We start from the raw sequence: 19,004 nt of genomic DNA, 5'->3' as shown, positions 1-19,004 counted from the left end.
CAAGGCTATATATTGTCACCCTGCTTATTTAACCTATATGCAGAGTACATCATGTGAAATGCCAGGCTGAGTGAATCACAAGGGGGACTCAAGATTGTCAGGAGAAATATCAGCAACCTCAGATATGCAGATGATACCTAATGGCAGAAAGCGAAGAGGAACTAAAGAGCCTCTTGATGAGAGTGAAAGAGGAGAGTGAAAAATCTGGCTTAAAAGTCGACATTCAAAAAATGAAGATCATGGCATCCAGTCCCATCACTTCCTGGCAAATACATGGGGAAAAAGTGGAAATAGTGACAGATTTTATTTTCTTGGGCTCCAAAATCACTTTGTACAGTGACTGCAGCCAGGAAATTAAAAGGTGTTTGCTCCTTGGAAGGAAAGCTATGACAAACCTAGACAGCGTATTAAAAAGCAGAGACGTCATTTTGCTGACAAAGGTCCATCTAGTCAAAGCTATGGTTTTTCCAGTAGTCATGTACAGATGTGAGAGTTGGACCATAAAGAAGGCTGAGTGCCAAAGAATTGTTGTTTTCAAATTGTGGTGCTGGAGAAGACTCTTGAGAGTCCTTTGGACTGCAGGACTGCAAGGAGATCAATCCAGTCCATCCTAAAAAGAAAATCAGCCCTGAATACTCATTAGAAGGACTGATGCTGAAGCTGAAACTTCAGTACTTTGACCACCTGACGTGAAAAGCCAAGTCATTGGAAAAAACTCTGAGGCTGGGAAAGACTGAGGGCAAGAGAAGAGGGCAACAGAGGATGAGATGGTTGGATGGCATCAACGACACAATGGACATTAGTGTGAGCAAGCTCCGGGAGATGGTGAAGGACAGGGAAGCCTGGCATGCTGCAGTTCATGGGGTCGCAAAGAGTTGGATATGACTGAACAACAACCACAATCGCACGGTAAAGCTATGATAAGTAAAACCTGGTTAGCACAGAATGAACAGCCTATTTGTAACAGCGTGAACCGAACTAGAGATTATGGTACTGAGTGAAGGAAGTCAAAGACAAATACCATGTGAAAACACTTGCATGTAGAATCTACAATACGACACAAGTGAATTTAACTACAAAGCAGAAACAGACTCACAGACATAGAGAGCAGACTTGTGATTGCCAAGGGGGTGGTGGGTGCGGAGGGAACGATGGGGAGTCTGGGATTACCAGATGTAAACTGTTGTGTATTAGATGGATAAACTACAAGGTCCTACTGTATAGCACAGGGAACTATATTCAGTGTCCTGTGATAAACCATAATGGCAAAGAATATAAAAAAGAATATATGTAACTGAGTCACTTTGCTGTACTGCAGAAACTAGTGCAACATTGTAAATCAACTATACTTCAATACAATGAAACACACAAAAAACAATAGAATGAACAGCCCGGTTGGAAATACACATTGTCCTCAGTGGTTCAGTTCAGGATTTTCCAATTTGACGGTGATGCAAATGCAATAGGCATTTAATTTTGAATTCTTTTCTATTCCTGGGCTAATGATACACGCTTTGATACTCTTGTGATGGTAGGCAGTAGCAGGGAGCAACAGAAACCTCCAGTTCGTGGTCAGCCACGCAGTTAATCACAAGGGTGAACAAGTGATACACTTTCAAGCCTCCCGTATCCAGACAACCATTCTGTTTTTCACTTTCAGTCCAGTATTCAATAAATTACATGAGATGCTTTACAGTTTATTATAAAATAGGTTTTGTGTTAGATGACTTAGTGTTCTGAGAACGTTTAAGGCAGGCTGGGCGAAGCTATGCTGTATGGTATATTTAGGTGTATTCGGTTTATTGGGAGGGAACTCCATGGCAAGTCAGAGAAGCTCTGTTGGGTGAGCTGTAGGAAGGCAGGGCAAGATGGAAGCTGCAGCCCCAGAGCTCAGAGCATGAGGAAGCCAAAGATACCCATCAGCTGCGTCTTGGTTGATTCTTGTTGACGACGATGTCTTTTCTCTTAAGGGGGTATGGAGGGAGGAGAGAGGTCAGGAATTGGGTCTGGAAGAGCCGGGGTGGGGGTTGACCTTGCGGTCTTGCTGTGCCCCCCCTCAGCTGGCCTTGCAGACCGGGCGCGAGCCCCCACCCATCTGGCGAGTCCAGAAGGCGCTGCTGCAGAAATTCACTCCGGAGATCAAGGATGGACAGCGGCAGTTTTGTGCCACCAGTAATGTGAGCCTGCGGAGGACAGTGAGGGCCAGGGGCGGGGGGGAGCCGGGGTCCCCCTCACACATGACTCTGATTTACCGTGGGTCTAAGAGGCGTCCCGAAGGGGCTCTCCAGCCCCCGGCAGGCTCCCGCGGTAGCGCAGGGCGGGGCTGGGAGTGCTGGGTGTTGGGTTGCCCATCTGCGGTGGACGGAGTTCTTCACGTGCTCCTTTACTTTCGTAGTATTTGGGGTACTTTGGGGACGCCAAAAACCGGTACCAGCGCCTGTACGTCAAGTTCCTGGAAAACGTCAACAAGAAGGATTACGTGAGGGTCTGTGCTCGGAAACCTTGGCACCGGCCCCCAGTGCCTGTCAGGTACCTTGGAGGCTGCGGGGCAGGTCATGGGCGGGGCGAACAGTCCTAGGGGTAAAACATACTGGGATATTGACATAAGATCAACCATTTTAAAGTACAAAATGCTTCTAAGCAAGAGTCGGGAAGGGGGTGCAGAGACCCTGAGAGTGGGGGCCTCAGAGAGACGGGGACAGAAACCAACTGCGTAAGAGTCTGTGCTTTCAGCTGTGGGCTAGGTAGTGGGGGCTCGGGTACCCCAAGGGGGACAATTTGGGTTTTGGGGGCTGCTGAGCACAGTCCCATCTATGTCTCCTTCCAGGCGCTCTGGGCAGGCCAAGGGCCCCGTGTCTGCTGGGGGTAGCTCTGCACCGCCCCCCAAGGCCCCGGTACCACCTCCTAAGCCCGAGAACCCTGACAAGACGACGTCGGAGAAGGCCCCAGAGCAGACAACTGACACGGCCGTGCCTGAGCCGCCTGCCCCCGCGAAGCCCTCGCCGCCACGGCCCGCTGAGAAGGAAAAGGAGAAAGAGAGGGCAACGCGCGGGGAACGGCCGCTACGGGGCGAGCGGGGCATGGGTGGCCGGCAGATTCGGCCAGATCGGAACCTCACCACGGGCCAGCCCGCCACCTCCCGGCTGCCCAAGTCCCGACCCACCAAGGTGAAGGCCGAGCCGCCCCCTAAGAAGAGGAAGAAGTGGCTGAAGGAGGCGGCAGGCAACGCCTTGGCGGGTGGGGGCCCACCGGGCAGCTCCTCGGACTCGGAGTCGTCCCCCGGGGCCCCCAGTGAGGACGGTAAGGGGCCATCAGCAGTCGTTGGGCTGGTGGGGAGGTGACCCCATGGTTTTCAGAAAGAGGCATGGTTGGTTATTATACAGAGGGCTCCAGGCAGCGTCATCAGACAGTCATAGTAGTAATAAGTTAAAAATCATAGCTATGGCTGACGGTTATCTGGCACCTAACCATGTGACAGGCTGTCCCATAAGTTGTTTATACATGTTAACTTGCTTGATTTTTTTTTACCGTGGCCCTATGAAGTAGATACTCCATATTATCCTCAAATACAGGTGAGCAAACTGATGTGGAGAGAGTTCAGCACAGCTGGGTGTGGGTGTGGAATCCCACCTGAGTTGGCTTGCATCCAGCAGAGTCTCAGGCTGTGCCTCCACACTGTTTTGGCTCAGAACAGGCACGTTCTCGGGCTTCCTAGGTGGCTCAGTGGGTAAAGAATCTGCCTGCAGTGCAGGAGACCTAAGAGACAGGGGTTCGATCCCTGAGTTGGGAAGATCCCATGGAGGACAGCATGGCAACCCACTCCACTATTCTTGCCTGTAGAATCCCATCGACAGAGGAGCCTGGCGGGCTATAGTCTATAGAGTTGCAAAGAGTCCCAGGAGTTGCAAGTTGCAAAGAGTTGACTGAAGCATGCACACGCGTAAGCAGGTTCTGAGGAGCTCTGGGGACCAGCATCTATCCTGGAAGCCCATAGACAGTGGTGTTCCCTATGACCCGCTGGGTGACTCTAGGAAACAGGCGGCAGCACCTCAGTGACCTCACCTGTAAAATGGGTTAATAATAAAGTCAAGTAAAGTAAAAAAAATTCACAGTAAAGCATGTAGGAGGGTACTCGACTATAATGGGCACCAGATGGGAGCTCCATTGCTTAGAATGATGTCTGGTTTATTATGACAGGAACAACAAAAATATATGTGCACATATGTATAAAAATATAATAGCTGACTTAGTTCTTTTAAGTGACAGGCGTCATTTTAAGCATTTTACACATTGGCTCATTTTATCTGTAGATAAACCCTGTGGGATTAGGTACTTTAGAATTCTCATTCATTTTAAAATATGTATTATTTCATTTATTTGGCTGCACCAGGGTTTGGTTGTGGCATGTGGGATCTTAGTTCCCCAGCCAGAGTGCAAACCCAGGCCCCCTACAATGGGAGTCTTAGCCACTGGACCACGAGGGAAGTCCCTAGCCTCATTTTATTGTCAACAATTTTTTAATTAATTAACTTATTTATTATCCTCATTTTTAAAGATGAGAACACTGAGGCCCTGGGAGGTGCCATGACTTGCCCAAGGTCACCTACTCTTTGAGGTGTAGTGCAGGGGTAGCTGTTTTAATGGAGGCTAAACATATAGCTCGTCAGTCAAATGAGAGAGATGGAGTTAATTCTCTTTCCATCGAAGTCCTGATGAAGTAGAAGATTTGTGGAGCATAAGAGGCTCCTCTCAAGGTTGTCCACGTCTGGGTTTCTTTTCCTCTTGTTGCTCTGCTGCCCCCAAGCTTGCTGTCGTCAAGCACGTGGTGAGAGGCATAGCCCAGCAGCCCCACAGCTGCAGTCCTGCCAGTAGGAAAGGACCCAAGGGTAGCGATAGACTGGCCTTCCAGCTCAGTGCCAGATCTGGGAATGGCCCACATCCTGTCTCCTCTTCATCCCACTGGCCAGAACTCATACCATGGCCACACCTAGCTGCAAAGGAGCCTGGGAAATCCAGTCTTCTGTGGGTGGTGGGCTCAATCTGACCAGGTGGAGGCACCCTTGGCCCGTTACAGCTGGGTCAGGGGAAGATGCTGGCAAAGGAGGAGCTTAACCAAAGGCCCAGATTTGCAGGACTTGTTTCTTAAAACAGTTTAATTCTTTTGACTTTTAGTGTAGTCAGAGCTGTGTATCCATCTGGCAATCAACTTTAGAATATTTTCATTGCCCCTAAAAGACACCCTGCTTCCTTTGTCCATCACTTCCCTTACTCCCCCTCTTCATCCCTAAGCAACCAGTAATTTACTAATTTCTATAGATTTGCCTATTCTGTATATTTCACGTAAGGGATATCACACGATGTGCACTCCTGAAGCACTAGCAACTTTGCTTAGCGTGTTTTTGATGTTCATCCATGTTGTAGTGTGTATCAGTACTTCATTCTTTTTTTTTCTAATTGAACTACAGTTGATTTACAATACTAGTTTCAGGTGTACAATATAGTGATTGAACATTTTTATTATACTCCATTTAAAGTTATTATAAAATATTGGTTGTGTTCCCTGTGCTGTACAGTATATCCCTGTAGCTTATTTATTATTATACATAGTTGTTTATAGTATTTCATTCTTTTTTATGGCCAAATACTATTCCATAGCTTGGATATGCCACATTTTATTTGTGGACTGGTTGATGGGCATTTGGGCTGTTTCCACTTTTTGGCTACTGCTGCTGTGAACCTATATGGACAGCCCAGAATTTTCTGAACCTATGAAATGGGAGAATCTAAATTCTACACCCTTTGGGGAAGCTGTTCCCCAGCCAAGGGTCAGTATCTTTCTCTCAGTCTGATTCTTTGTCCATTCACCCCGTTTGACCAGGAGCCCCTCCAGGGCAGGGTGAACCTGACTCCTGTCTGGGTGCCCTGAAGGTTCTGCCCAGACAAGGAGACCTCAGACCAACCCTCTCACTGGTCTAAGACTGGTGACTCTCCTTGTGCTAGAAGCTGATGTGTCTCCTTGGATTCACAATGAAAGTTCTAAAAAGGGGCTGTGCCCTCCCTTCCTTTAGTCCACTCTCAATCTGGCTTTCTCAGTCCCTTTCTGCAGATGTTAACTGAACACCTACTATGTGCCCTGAACTGGGGGTTCTAACCCTGAACAGAGTAGACAAAAACATGTATCCCCATGGGAGTTTACCGACTCTCTGGGGGAGTTGATCAGATAAAGATGTTATGTAATAGAATTTCATAGAAAACTATGAAAAATCATCAGTGTAAGGCTGGTTGGGATTAAGGGCAGTAGAGAAAAATAAATCTGGTAAACAGGATCCAAGTGGGATCCTGGGTGATTATTTTCAGGAGAGGGGGGAGTAGGGGAAGGTTTCTGGAAGTGACATTGGAGCCAAGATCTGAAGGCAACAGGACTGGGGTGGTGTGACATTAGGGGAGAGAACATTCTGGACTGGGCGTGTCTGAGGATCAGGAAAGAGGCCAGGCACTGGAGGAAGTGAGGGCAGAGAAGGAACAAGACCAGATCCTGGAGAGACAAGGAACTTGGGACTTTGCAGCCCTACTGGCAGGATTTTATCACGAGCGAGACAGGAGCCATAGGAAGGTTTAGGCCGAGGCTTGACGGGGTCTAACTTCTGCTGCCAGGTGGTCACTCTGGGCTTTTGAAACTGCTGTCAGCGAGGACCGTCCATGTGGATAAATCAGGCGGTCATTTCTCGGGCCTCTTCCTAAGGGATTTTTTGGGGTCTTCTCATGCGTGGGCCCCCTGCTTCTGTTTTCTCCCCGCTACTCCTTCTTGAGTTGCTAGTGGGTGTCCCTCCAGTGCTATCTTTGGGGGATTCTCTGGTTAGGACTCTGAGATTTCACCGCAGAAGCCCGGGTACCATCCCTGGTCAGGTAACTAAGATCCCATGAGCCAGGTGCCATGCACTACAAAAAGTAAGAAGATGATCTTCCATCCTGTTGCTTGACCTTCCGTACCTCTCACTTGGCCGGCTCCCTCCACTTTCGTGAGCCTCAGACTCCTTTCTTTACCCTGGCCATCCTCCCAGCCTACCCCCACCCCCCTTCCAGAGTTCACGGAGCAGGTCCTGGTTTCTGTATCTCAGATGCAGCCCCACTAGCCACCCGCTCACCAGGCCAGACCCTTCAGGCCCCTCCCTCATCTCTGCAGCTCGGAAACCTCCAGTCCCACCCCTCCAACCCCAACTGTCCCCACCCTACTGCCCTGTCCCACAGCCCTGGCCCAGACACTGGCCCTCCTGCCCCTCAAAATCTCTGTACCTGTCCCTCCAGCCCCATCCCCGCCTTGTTCTTTCTCAGCTGCTCCATTGCCCTGGCCTCTGGTCTCCCTCTCCGATCATCAACATGGCCTCGGAGAGGTTGCTCTCCAATTACCTTCACCCTTCCCTGCTCACAGCTCTCTCCCATGGCTCCCTGGGACCCCTCCCTAAAAAAGCCCCTGCCCTTTGCACCTCGTCTTGGAGGCCTCATGTGGTCTGGCCTACACTAACCTTTGCAGTCTCGGTTCCCACCTCCTCCCTCAACCTTGCCCTTTGTGATCTGATCTCTCAGACTTGATTCACCGGTTTGGAAACCAATTCTGCTGCTGCTTTAGACTTTACAGAAACTTTGTGGAACTGGTCAAACACAAAGGTCACCGACCTGGAATTCTTTTTCCGATCGCAAGATTTGGTGCTTGTATGACCTTTAATAGCTTTCCCTGACTTGCCAGGCTGAGCTCGTGATGGTACCTGTGATTCACCCTTAGAGTTATTGTCCTGGTATTGGAGCGTCTTCCCCTCAGTGGACTCAGAAGTTGGAATAATGGATCCATGTCTCCTTTTTTTTCTCCCCAGAGCGGGCAGTACCTGGGCGTCTGCTGAAGACCCGGGCGATGCGGGAAATGTACCGGAGCTATGTGGAGATGCTGGTGAGCACGGCACTTGACCCAGATATGATCCAGGCCCTGGAGGACACACATGGTAAGTGGACGCAGACCCCTAACCCCTGCTTTCCTCCCACCATGTATTGTCGTGGGGCTAAGCTTTTCTGATGTCCCTCCTCCCCTTTCAGACGAGCTGTACCTCCCACCCATGCGGAAGATTGATGGCCTCCTGAATGAGCACAAGAAAAAAGTCCTGAAGCGGCTGTCGCTGAGCCCAGCCCTGCAGGTGCTTGGGGGGCTGGGCAAGCGGTGTCTGGGACCCAGAGCTCAGGCCCAGAGGAGACACGTGCACGTCAGCCACTGTGCTCCTTCCCAGAGCTTTGGGCCCTGGAGGGGGTGATCATTGGAAGGCTCAGGCTTGGCCAGGAGAGTAGTGGAAGGCTGAGATGTTCCATGGGGATCTCTGGGCCCAGCATCCCCACCCACCCAGATAGAGACAAGCTGCAATGGCCTGGAGGGGTCATTGTCAAGGTCTGGGCTGGGCTGCTGGGCAGGCCCAGCAGAGCATGGTTATGGAGTACAAATTTGGGGACAAAAGGTGAACTAGGACCTGGACCCAGGGCTCGCTGGAGCAGAGTGTCGAGCAGATTCTGATGGCTTCTCTTGTCAACATAATTCAGGCTCTTTGAATTTCAGGCTCGAGCATGAAGTTGTCTATGTAATTTCCCTTCTGGGATGGGATGTTAGGGTGGCTCCGGAAATTCTGGGAGATAACACTAATCTGGCTCTGAGAATTCTGATGGGGATGTTAGTGTGGTGCTGAGAATTGGGCTGTGAAATATCAGGACAGCTCAGAATTCAGCCATGGAATATTAGTCTGGCCCTGAAGGTTTGTTGGGGGGGATGTTAGTCTAGTTCTGAGAATTCTGGGATGGATTTTAGGCTAGCTCTAAAAATTCTTATTGAGATATTAGCCTAACTATGAAAACATGGGGTAATCTGGTTCAGAAACTCTGGGTGGGATGTCAGGATGACTCTGAGAAGCCTGGGATTGACTATTCGTCTGGCTCTGAGAAGACAGGGCTGGGTGTTGTGCTAGGATTAAAAATTCCGCTGTAATGGGAATTCCCTGTGGTCCAGTGTTTAGGACTCCATAATTTCACTGATGAGGGCACAGGTTCAATCCCTGGTCAGGGAACTAAGATCCTGTAAGTCTTGTTGGCATGCCCCGCCTCTCCAAAAAAAAAAAAAAAATTTACATGGTAGAACATTAGGGTATGTCTGAGCATTATGGGATGGAATATGAGTCTGGTTGTATAATTCTGGGGTGGATGTTAGGGATTCTGGGTTTCAGGCCAACTCAGAATTTTGAGTAGGACGTGCAAGTGACTCTAGAAGCTTGGGTGGGATGTTAGCTGTCTCGGGAAGGCCTGGGCTGAGCCACAGAGCACATGATAAGGGTCACCAGCCTGGCCTAGGTTTCTGCCGTCCTTGGAGGAAACCAAGACGCTTGTGTCTTTTCTGATGGGTTTTCTGGGTGAAATCCAGGCATCTGACCACTCGGAATCTGAGAACCGGGGAGGTGGGTGGGTCTGGGGTGGGCGGGTCCAGGGAGGTCCCCCTGATCCACCGAATTCCTGCAGGACGCCCTGCACACGTTCCCCCAGCTACAAGTGGAGCAGAGTGGGGAGGGCTCCCCCGAGGAGGGAGCTGTGCGGCTGCGGCCAGCTGGGGAACCCTACAACCGCAAGACGCTCAGCAAGCTCAAGAGGAGCGTGGTCCGAGCCCAGGTGCGATGGGTAACCGGAGAGTGGGGCCTGGACGGGAAGGTGGGGGGACAGGGGCGGGGCCTAGACTGGAGGTGTGTGGGTCAGGGGCGGGGCCTGAGAGAGGTGTGGTCAGGGGCGGGGCCTTGCGGGAGGGCGGGGTCCGGGCGGGCGTGGAAGGAGGGGCTGCCTCGTGCTGGGCAGGGTGGCTGAGGCCTCTCCTCTCCACTTGCCCAGGAGTTCAAGGTTGAACTGGACAAATCGGGATACTATACGCTCTACCACTCACTCCACCACTATAAGTACCACACCTTCCTGCGCTGCCGGGACCAGGTGAGCCCATGCACGCCCCGCACGTATCACTCTGGGATTCTGCCCATCACAGGCTCCTGGCTGGACCCTGGCAGTCCAGGTCCCCAACCCGTCTTCCCTCAGACCCAGGAGTCCCACTCCCAGCCCCCTTTTCCCTGAGACACTGACCCCGAGGCCCCCAGCCCCCTCCCACCCCAGATCTACGTTTAATCCCCTACAGACCCTGGCCATCGAGGGCGGCGCGGAGGACCTAGGCCAGGAGGAGGTAGTCCAGCAGTGCATGCGGAATCAGCCGTGGCTTGAACAGCTCTTTGACTCCTTCAGCGACCTGCTGGCCCAAGCACAGGCCCACAGCCGCTGCGGGTGACCCCACCCTGGCCTGGGGGGGGGGCACCTCCTCCATGAACCAAGAATGGGGACAGAACTGTGCCCTCAGGAGTTAACCCCTGGGCCCTGTTGCTGGGGAAGGGGGGGGTCACTGGTCAGGGTGTGTCCGTGCTGCCCCCACAGGGCAGGGTTCAGAGTTCGACTCCCCCCACTTCCCAAGCCCTCTCCACTCCCTCCCCTTTCCTCCCACTGTCGGGTGTACAGAGAAATTATTTATATATATGTATAAATGTCTATTTAGTAACGGTTTCCCTCCCCCACCTTGCCCCGATCCCCGCCTCCATGGCCATAGCCCCAGCCCCCTCCACCTTGTACATAATGTATAGGAAAAGTCTATGTATGGTTGAGGGGGGCGGGGCGGCTTCAGAGAGCTGGGGGACCCCTTCCCCCTCCCCGCAAGCCCTCCCTCACAGGCCAAGATCTTTGCTAAAGGCCATTCCCTCCCCAGGGCATTTGGCGTCGGGTGGGAGGGGGCAAACGCATCTTGTTAATTATTTTTAATCTTATTTATTGTACATACCTGGGGCGGGGGTCTGGGGAGGTGGAGGGGGGAGAAGGGTCCCCTCCCTTTACCCCTCCCACTCCTTTTCTACTGCGATTTGTCTGTGTCTGCTCCCTCCACCCCCATCCCCTTGTCATCTGGATGTGGTTCTATTTTTTATCAGTCTCTTCTCTCCTCCTCCCTCTCTCTAACCCCTCTGCTCCCATCTCCCCACCACCCTTCGTCTCTTGCTCTTTCTTGGGCTTCTGTACAACTCAACTTGTATACACTGTGTACACACAACCAGCCAAACGAAAACCCAACGGCAAACACTTTATCAGCTGGCTGGAGTGCCTCTGTCCTGCGGCATGGTGGGGCGGGGTAGGGGGGGTGGCATGGGCAGAGTCTGGAATCTGGAATGTGGCTTTTCTAGAGCCCTGGAAGGTGGTTGGGCTGGGGTCACTGTTTTCCATTATGTCTTGCTGTGTAACAAATTAGCCCACCCCAAAACTTAATACCTTGAAAACAACAAACATTTCTATCATAAGGTTTCTGAGTTCAGGAATTTGGGAGCCAGTTAGTTGGGTGGTATTAGGGTCAGTCATGAGGGTGCAGCCCTCATGGGTTTGACTGGGCTTGAAGGATCTGCTTTAAGGTGGCTCTCTCATGTGGCTCTCGGCTGGAGGCCTCAGTTGCTTGCTGTGTGGACTATGCCTATAGGATGGCTTAAGAGTCTTCCACACGTGACAGCTGGCTTCCCCCAGAGTGCGTGATTGAAAGGAGAGATCAAGGAGGAGGCCACTTAATCTTTACGTCCTAACCTCAGACGGTGTGCTCCACTGCTTCTGCCACACTGTTCATTAGAGGGGGGTCATTAAGCCCAGCACACACAGCTTGATTCCAAGGAGGGGAATCAAGCTCTACTTTGTGAAGGGGAAAGTATATGAGTTTGGAGGTGTTACCTTTAAACCAGTCCAGGCCGTGATGGGTGTCAGGAGTTAACCAGGTTTCTCTTGGCTCCCTGAGGTAGGCTTGAGGGTTCTCAAACTTGAGGTAGGGTTAAGATCCTAAGTGGGTTGGCATTTTAGAGGTCAGCCTGCAGAGTTGAATGTGAATTCCTGTATTCTCACGCCTTCCTGGAATCCTCAAAGAGCTGGTAGAGATGTAGACTCTTGGGTTCTTTCTCAGCCCTGAGTCAGAACCCATTTTTAAAATAAAATCCTGGGAGGATTCTAATACGAATTCAAGTTTGAGGAACAATGTTGTAGAATAAGAATGTTAACAATTTGGAGGTCACCTGGTGTCTACTAGAACCCAGCCTATAAGGTAGTGAGTAAGCCATTGTTCTAGTCGTGGACGCATCCTCAAAAGGAGACCATTGGTATTTTAGAACTCTGGAGTCAGCGTTGAGGGTGGCTGGTCAATGGGTAGAGACCCAACAGAAAGTGTAAGGTGGATTATCAGCATACTAGATTCTCTTCCAGATGAAACTGAGGAAGAACCCCTCTTCTAGAACCTTGGATATTGGCTAGATCATAACCAATGTGATAAATTTTAGAGACCTGGTTTTATAGAATAGAGGACTGCTAGTAACATTTGAGGACCATGACAGAGTGAATGATGAGCCATTTACTTTCTAGAATCATGGAATTAAGATGAGTCATTAGTGCCCTTGAACTCTGACCTATAGCACATGAGTGCAGCCTCTTGTGAGGGAGTCACATTTCTGGATTCTGGGCTGCTGATGTCAAATTGGGACCAAAGTTCCCTGGATTGTCCCAGAGTAGAGATCCAGGGTAGAATTCAGAAGAAATGTTCAGAAGGTGACCTGCGGAGGCAGTATCATCCCTTTGGGGACAGAATTACCCTGTGGTTGGCCTTCAGAATTCAACTGTCGAAATTCCTATATCAGCTCCAGCATTGACCAGACAAGTTGGATAATAGCCTCTACCCTCAGCTTTGTGATCTGTAAAACGGGCTTCTGTCAAAAAGGAAAGCTATTTGTTTGAAGCACTGTTCAGTGCATAGCAGGAGACCCTGAGAGGTTTGGTAGCGGTCCAAGAGATGGTGAAAAGGGAGGAGAAGCAAAGAACTATAAAGATGGATAAAGCGAGGGACATTAAAACCCCCAAGGGATTTGAAATCATTGACAAGCCCTGCTAAGCCCAGGGGAGGGCAGGAACCTGAGACTTACAGGCACACACTTCACCTAGGCAGATGCCAACTGGGCCAGCCCAGCCTCTTTGCTGTTGTCTGACCAGCTTTGGCATGGTGGTGGCTGCAAACTTTCCAAAAATGGCCTGCCAGTTGTCATGTGGGTTTTGTATCTGTGCCTTTTTTAGGGGCAAGCAGTAGCTTTCGTCACTTTCTCAGAGTGCATCTTGGTCTTCTGAGAAACGAGGTGTCCCAGCCAGAACTTAACCCCATTAGACCACACAGAAAAGACCGCTAGCGGCGAGACTGGTAGGAGCCGGGGAGAGAGGAGTTAGCAGGGGCCCCCCTGGTTCCTGTTGAGAGGAGCTCGCCCCTGACTGGGGCTTAGGTGGAGATATCAGATCTTAAATGAAACATCCCCGTCCCACAAGGGGAGGCCTTTGCTGAACAGAGGTTCTTCTGGGGGAGTGGACACTGGGGAAGGGAGGGGAAACGCAGCACAATACATCTGAGCCACGCTTATTCCCAGGGCGGAAGGTTGAACCCAGGCCAAGGATTCTGTGATAATGAAACCCGGAAAGGGATCTTTAGCTAATCGTTGTTCTAATCTGGAATACAGAGGGACCTTCATGCTTCTAAGACTGGAGAACTCTGTCATTGCTCCTGAGCGCGGAGTACCTCCCAGGCCCTGCTTTCATCCTCTGGGTGCAGGTTTGGTTCCGAAAGGCCTGTGGCCATGGGAAGCAACTGCAGTCTCCCCCACTCTGTAGATGTGAAAACTGAGAAGCACGCACAAAGGCACTTGCCTAGGAGAGTCAGCGCCGGATTGGAACCCAGGCAGCCTGCTGCCAGGGGCCACGCGGGGTCATCGTCCACCCCAGAACCAGGAAGCAGGTTCTGGGGTGGGTGGGTAGGTGTGAAGGGAGCGTTTTGGGATCAGGGCCCAGAGATTCTGTTGAGAATTAGCCAATGTGAGGGTAGGGGGAAGAGATCATTGACTGTTAACAGTAGTCAGGTGGGGACCAAAGTTCCAGGAGACACAGACATCTTGGTTGAGATTTCTGGTGTGGTGTGTTAGAGTTCAAAGATGGTCTGTCTGGGACTTCTCTGGTGGTGCAGTGGCTGACTGAGTTCTCAGTGCACATGGCCTGGGTTTGATCTCTGGTCCAGGAACTAGATCCCACATACCAAAACAGACCTGGTATAGCCAAATAAGGAAATATTAAAAAAAAAAAAGATGGCCTCTCTGATGGGCCTGGGCGATGGGGGAGTGGTGTTCTCTGGTTCTGGCTCCAGTCTTCGAAGTTAGCAGCTGCGGTACAGAATTGGGGGTCCTGATCCCCAAACCGTTGTCACCCTACACTTCGGCCCCACCCCCAGAGGAGAGGCTGGCAGGGAGGTTCCTCCACACCAGCCTCCAGTTGAATTCAAGGTTGAGAGTCAGACGTCAGCCCAACCGAGACCTTTCTGGAACTGAGAACCTGCCTGTCTGCGGCTTAAACACCATTCAGCCCACCTGTTCCTTCTCCCCTGCGCAACCAAACCGCCTTTCTCAGTACACATTGGAGGTGGGAGGCAGGTGGGCACGGTTCGTAGCACTTGCTGCTCGTCTCCAAGGTCTCCTAGAACACCACTTCTGTCCGACAGACCTTTCTGCAGTAATGAGAATATTGTGTATGTGCCCTGCCCACGGCGGTGGGGCTGGGGTGTGGGTAGTAGCCACTAAGTCACACGTGTGAATACTGAGCTTTTGAATGTGGCTGTGTGACTCAGGAGCTGAGTTTTTACATTGAAGTTAATTTAAATAGCCACATATAGCTTCCAGCTACCAGACTGAAAAGTGCAGTTCTAGAACTTCCCAGAAAAAAAGATTTTTTTATTTATGGCCCCCCACCCCCACCCCAGCCCCGGTCACCAGCTCCTCCCTGCCTGCCTGCCTGTGGGAATCTTAGTTCTCTGACCAGGGATCCAACCCATACTCCCTGCCTTGCAAGGCAAAGTCTTAACCTCTAGACTGCCAGGGAAGTCCCCCCTCAAATATTAATCCTCATCCCAACAAAATGCCCATTGAGACAGAAAAGGGTGGAATCTGTTAAGAGAGGAAGTGGGGGTCAGATGGCTGGCTCAGCTTGTCTCTGCTCTGAGCAAAGGGTCTTAGATCTGATGGTTCTCGGTGGCGCTAGGCTTTAGCAAGTGTGCACAGGCCTGGAGTTCACCCGGTCCCTTTTATAAAAAAACACCTCCTTGGCAGTGACGTTTATTTCTCTGGGGAGGGGAGTTATATACAGCAGTGACCCGGGTGCCCGGGAGCCCTCACCCTGGGGCTCGGGTGGGGGAAGGCAGCGGTGACAGAAGGCACAGGGTGGTCATGGCCCCCCGGGGGAGGCCAGGAATCGCGGGTGGGGGTGTAGTGTGTCCTGGGAGACCCAGATCGGGAAGGGGGCTCAGCGAGAGCAGCTTGTCCCTACAGAAGGACACAGGGGCAACCTCCGGCCTTCTTCCTGGGGGCGCTGGGCGGGGAGGGCGGGAGCTCTTGTTCCTGGTACTTCCTGTGGGAAGAGGCTGGTGAGTTTGGGTGGAGTAGGGGCTTAGGGAACGAAGAGGATCACGGGAAGGGGGCTCAGCTCACCGGACAGCCCGCACCAGCTGCTCGAAGGCTTCATCCACGTTGAGGCGCAGTTTGGCAGAAGCTTCGAAGTAGGCCACGTGGTGGGAGGCACTGAAGGTGGAGGCTTCAGATCGAGGGACCTGGGGCACGGGGGGCATACGGAGGAGTCAGGTGCCTGCTGTCAAGGCTAGTCCCAGCCGGCAGGGAGGCAGAAAGACAGACTGTGTGCTCTAACTGGGGTAACGTACTGTGGAGGCTCAAGTGTAGAGGAAAAGGTCCGGGGTGATCACGACAGAGGAGCCCAAGGGGCTGGGTGCCATGTAAGTAGGGAGTAAGAGAAGGCGCCACAGACCTTCCTGAGTTGTCAGGCAGAGAAAAGTCAGGGTGTTCCCAGCAGAGACCCAAGCAAAGCTCCAAGGCCTTAATCGAAAAGATGAGTTCTGTGTGGAAATCACAGTCTGTGTATATAGGGAAATGGTGAGAGCAGAGGAAGGAAAGGACAGGACCGCGGGGGTGGGCATCAAAGGCCAGGTGGCTGAGCTGGGGTGTCAGCAGGGGAGGGGCAGGTGGAGTGGGAGGTTGACTGGAGGGGAGAAATCCAGAGGAGGCTGAGGCCAGGCTCCAGGTGGGAACGAGAGGAGGGGTCAGGACAGAACAACACTGGGGCTGGTAGACCCTGGGAAAGACACCCTTTTTCCTTTTTACCATTCAGCCACCTCTCCTGAGAACTCCCGTGTGGGCAATGCTGGGGACTCAGAAGCTATGACTAGTGGGGTGTGTGGCTGCAGACTGAGGGAGTCAGAGGAGGATGCTGACGTGAGGAGCCTCAGGAGGTGGCGCCAGAAGGAACCTCCCAGACTGAGATGGGGTTGGGGTCGGGGGTAGAGGGGAATCCCAGACCTGGCGCTGTGTTTCCAGATCCGCCTTGTTGCCAACCAACACGACGGGGAAGTCGTCTCGGTCCTTGACTCGAAGGATCTGCGTGAAGAGCTTGCCCACTTCGTTGAAACTGCGGATGAAGCCAGAGGTCCAGCCAGCTGCTCTCTCCCTGCGCCCCCTGCCGACCCCCCTCCATACCATCACTCTCACCTCTGCCTGTCATTAATGGCAAACACCAGCAGGAAGCCATGGCCCGCACGCATGTACTGTTCCCGCATGGCACCAAACTCCTCCTGGCCGGCGGTGTCCAGAACTGCAGAGAGAGGGAGAAGGGTCTCCAAGGGGACGGGGGTCCGGCCAGCCACCCCCGCGAGCCCTCAGCCCTGCCACCCTGCCCCCACCGCCGCCCCTGCCGCCCTCACTGTCTAGCCGGGCTGGGACGCCATCCACAGTGCAGATCTTCGTGTAGGAGTCTTCGATAGTGGGGTCGTAGTCAGACACGAAGTAGGACTGGTGGGATGGGGAGAGGACCTCGTTAGTGCGGCGTCCCAGCCAAGGTGACGCAGCCCGGCCTCCAAGCCCTGGCTTTCTCGGCCTCCTTCCTTCTGGGTCTCTTCCCGCCCCTGAGTTTGTCTCCCTCTCTCTGGGTCTCTGGGTCTTCCCATTGCCTTCCCAGGCTCTTCTCTCTGTCTCCTGGTCCTCTCTCTCTTTTTCTGGCATAAAGTACATTCCTGGCATCGTCATTACATCCTGGCTGTGTGGCACTGGACGAATCACTTCCCTCTCTGAATCAGTTCCCCTCTCTGAACCTCAGTTTTCTTATTTGGAAAATGAGGATAAAAATAGCTGTAGGCTTAATCCAGGGTTTGTGAGATTCAGGGAAAACCCCTGTTCAGTATTTAACACATGACTTGGGCATAGTAGGTGCTTGGTTATTGGGAACTGTTCTTGTGCAGAATCTGCCTGTCTAGCTCTCTCTTCTCCTCCTCCTTTTTCTCTTCCCTTTCACCCCCTCCTCCTCCCCCTTCCCCTCCTCCTTCTCCTCCTCCTCGGGCAGTGTCTCCTCCCAAGGGAAGGTCCGGGTTCCAATCCGGCGGCGAGAAACTGCCCCGCCCGCAGGCCGGCCCCTCCCTTCCTGCCCGGTCCCGCCCGCCTCCAGCCAGGCTTTGGGCCAGTTTTGGGTCTGCCCCTGGGTGCAAGGGGCCCAGGGCTGGGGCCTTTCTCTACACAAACGGGGGCTCCCGGGCAGGTGCTGGCCGGGGTCTCTTGGTGGGAGAGCTCTGCGGTAGCATCTCAGTAGCAGACAGACACCTTTCTTGGGTTTCTCTGAGGTGGGAGGGTTTCCCCTGGCAATGGGGTGGAAGTTTCCCACGCAGAGGTGGGTTTTCAGGAGAGAAGTGATGACCTGGCAGCTGGTGGTCTGCAGGCTGCATTCTGCCTGTTAGAGGGGTGTTTGGTGAGGGAGGGATCTAGCCCTAGGGGACTGAGGGGTGTGTCTGCAAAGGGGAAGCTCAATGGTGAGAACTGGGGGCTGGGCTCAGGAGCATCTGGGAGATTTGCCCTAGAATATAGAGTCTAGAGAGTCTTAAAAACCCTGGAGACGTATTTAAGATATCAGAGACACTCTCAAGGGGCAGGTCTGTCGGGGGTGTCAAGAATCTGGGGGCCTCCTCCATGGAGATGATTTGAGGACTAGCCAGATTTTCAGAGAGGGACTCGGGGAATCGGAGTGGAGGACGACTCAAGATGGAGGAGTGGTTGGTTTTCCTTGGGGAAGGCTGGCAGGGGGGAGGGTATCGGTCTCAGGGGATGGGGGATTCCCAGAACTTGGGATCTCAGAGTTCTCTGGAATGGCCTGAGGGCAGAATCTGACTAGGGGAATCTCAGGGGCGTTTTCCCAGTTAGGTTCTGGGAAGCTGGGATCTGGGATTTGGGGGAGATGGGGCTCAGGGTTGGGGGAGGTGGCACCTGGTGGGGGTGGGGGCCCATGAGAGTGCTTAGGGTCTGGATGGGGTGACTTCTGGATTTAGGGTGCTCCCAGGAGGCACTCAGGGTCAGGTCAGCAGGGAAGTGGGGTTCTGATTACTAGGGATGGGGTGATGGGTCTCAGGACACACGTACAGGAGGAACGTCCCTCGTGTGTGGGGGGTGGAGGCCCCAAGGGGCTCAGAGTCACATCTGAGGGGATTTCTTTTAAGATTAGAGGGCCTCATAGGAGGGGTTGAGTGATGGATCGAGGGGCAACGGGAGATCTGGGATCCCGCAAAGGGCTCAGTTCTAGGTCCCGGGGGCACCCCCCCTGGTGAGGGCCCTCTACCTGGATGAACTGGATGGTCAGCGCGCTCTTGCCCACGCCGCCGCCGCCCACGACCACCAGCTTGTGTGTCTCGCTGGGTGGGGGGTCCCCGGGTCCCGGCACCCCGCCCCGGGGCCGCCCCCGCCCTGTCCCGGACGCCGCCCCGCTGCTCATGTCGCCACCGCTGCCTCTGCCGCCGCTACCGCCTGGGGGGGAACCGGGCG

General features: G+C 52.9%; 2 protein-coding genes across 2 annotated transcripts in view; one reads left to right on the top strand and one right to left on the bottom strand.

Moving 5' to 3' along the window:
• The window catches only part of PRR12 (proline rich 12), a 29,325-nt gene extending 18,145 nt beyond the window's left edge, over positions 1–11,180 (top strand). The window contains 8 exon segments of the mRNA XM_070387325.1: positions 2,061–2,177; positions 2,396–2,529; positions 2,828–3,300; positions 7,869–7,994; positions 8,086–8,183; positions 9,541–9,687; positions 9,901–9,996; positions 10,196–11,180. Coding sequence (XP_070243426.1) covers positions 2,061–2,177; positions 2,396–2,529; positions 2,828–3,300; positions 7,869–7,994; positions 8,086–8,183; positions 9,541–9,687; positions 9,901–9,996; positions 10,196–10,342 — 1,338 coding nt within the window. The 3' untranslated portion in view covers positions 10,343–11,180.
• Positions 11,181–15,241: 4,061 nt separating this feature from the next.
• Positions 15,242–19,004, bottom strand: RRAS (RAS related). Its single transcript, XM_005904998.3, has 6 exons — positions 18,802–19,004; positions 16,907–16,994; positions 16,695–16,797; positions 16,506–16,614; positions 15,627–15,745; positions 15,242–15,546 (listed from the first exon to the last, which is right to left on the bottom strand). The coding sequence occupies exons 1-6, from the start codon at positions 18,952–18,954 to the stop codon at positions 15,462–15,464; spliced, it is 657 nt and encodes a 218-aa protein (XP_005905060.1). The 5' UTR covers positions 18,955–19,004; the 3' UTR covers positions 15,242–15,461.

The sequence above is a fragment of the Bos mutus genome, chromosome 18 (genome assembly GCF_027580195.1).
Source record: "Bos mutus isolate GX-2022 chromosome 18, NWIPB_WYAK_1.1, whole genome shotgun sequence".
Classification (NCBI taxonomy): Eukaryota; Metazoa; Chordata; class Mammalia; order Artiodactyla; family Bovidae; genus Bos; species Bos mutus.
Note: the sequence above shows the minus strand (reverse complement) of the source record. Positions and strands in the feature narration are given on the sequence as shown.

Excerpts from the sequence above, each read along its gene's own strand:
- RRAS (XM_005904998.3), bottom strand. The coding sequence starts at position 18,954 with ATGAGCAGCGGGGCGGCGTCCGGGACAGGGCGGGGGCGGCCCCGGGGC. Across the intron at positions 16,615-16,694 it reads GCCATTAATGACAGGCAGAG|TTTCAACGAAGTGGGCAAGC; the intron begins GTGAGAGTGATG and ends CTTCATCCGCAG. Across the intron at positions 15,547-15,626 it reads CAGCTGGTGCGGGCTGTCCG|GAAGTACCAGGAACAAGAGC; the intron begins GTGAGCTGAGCC and ends CTCTTCCCACAG.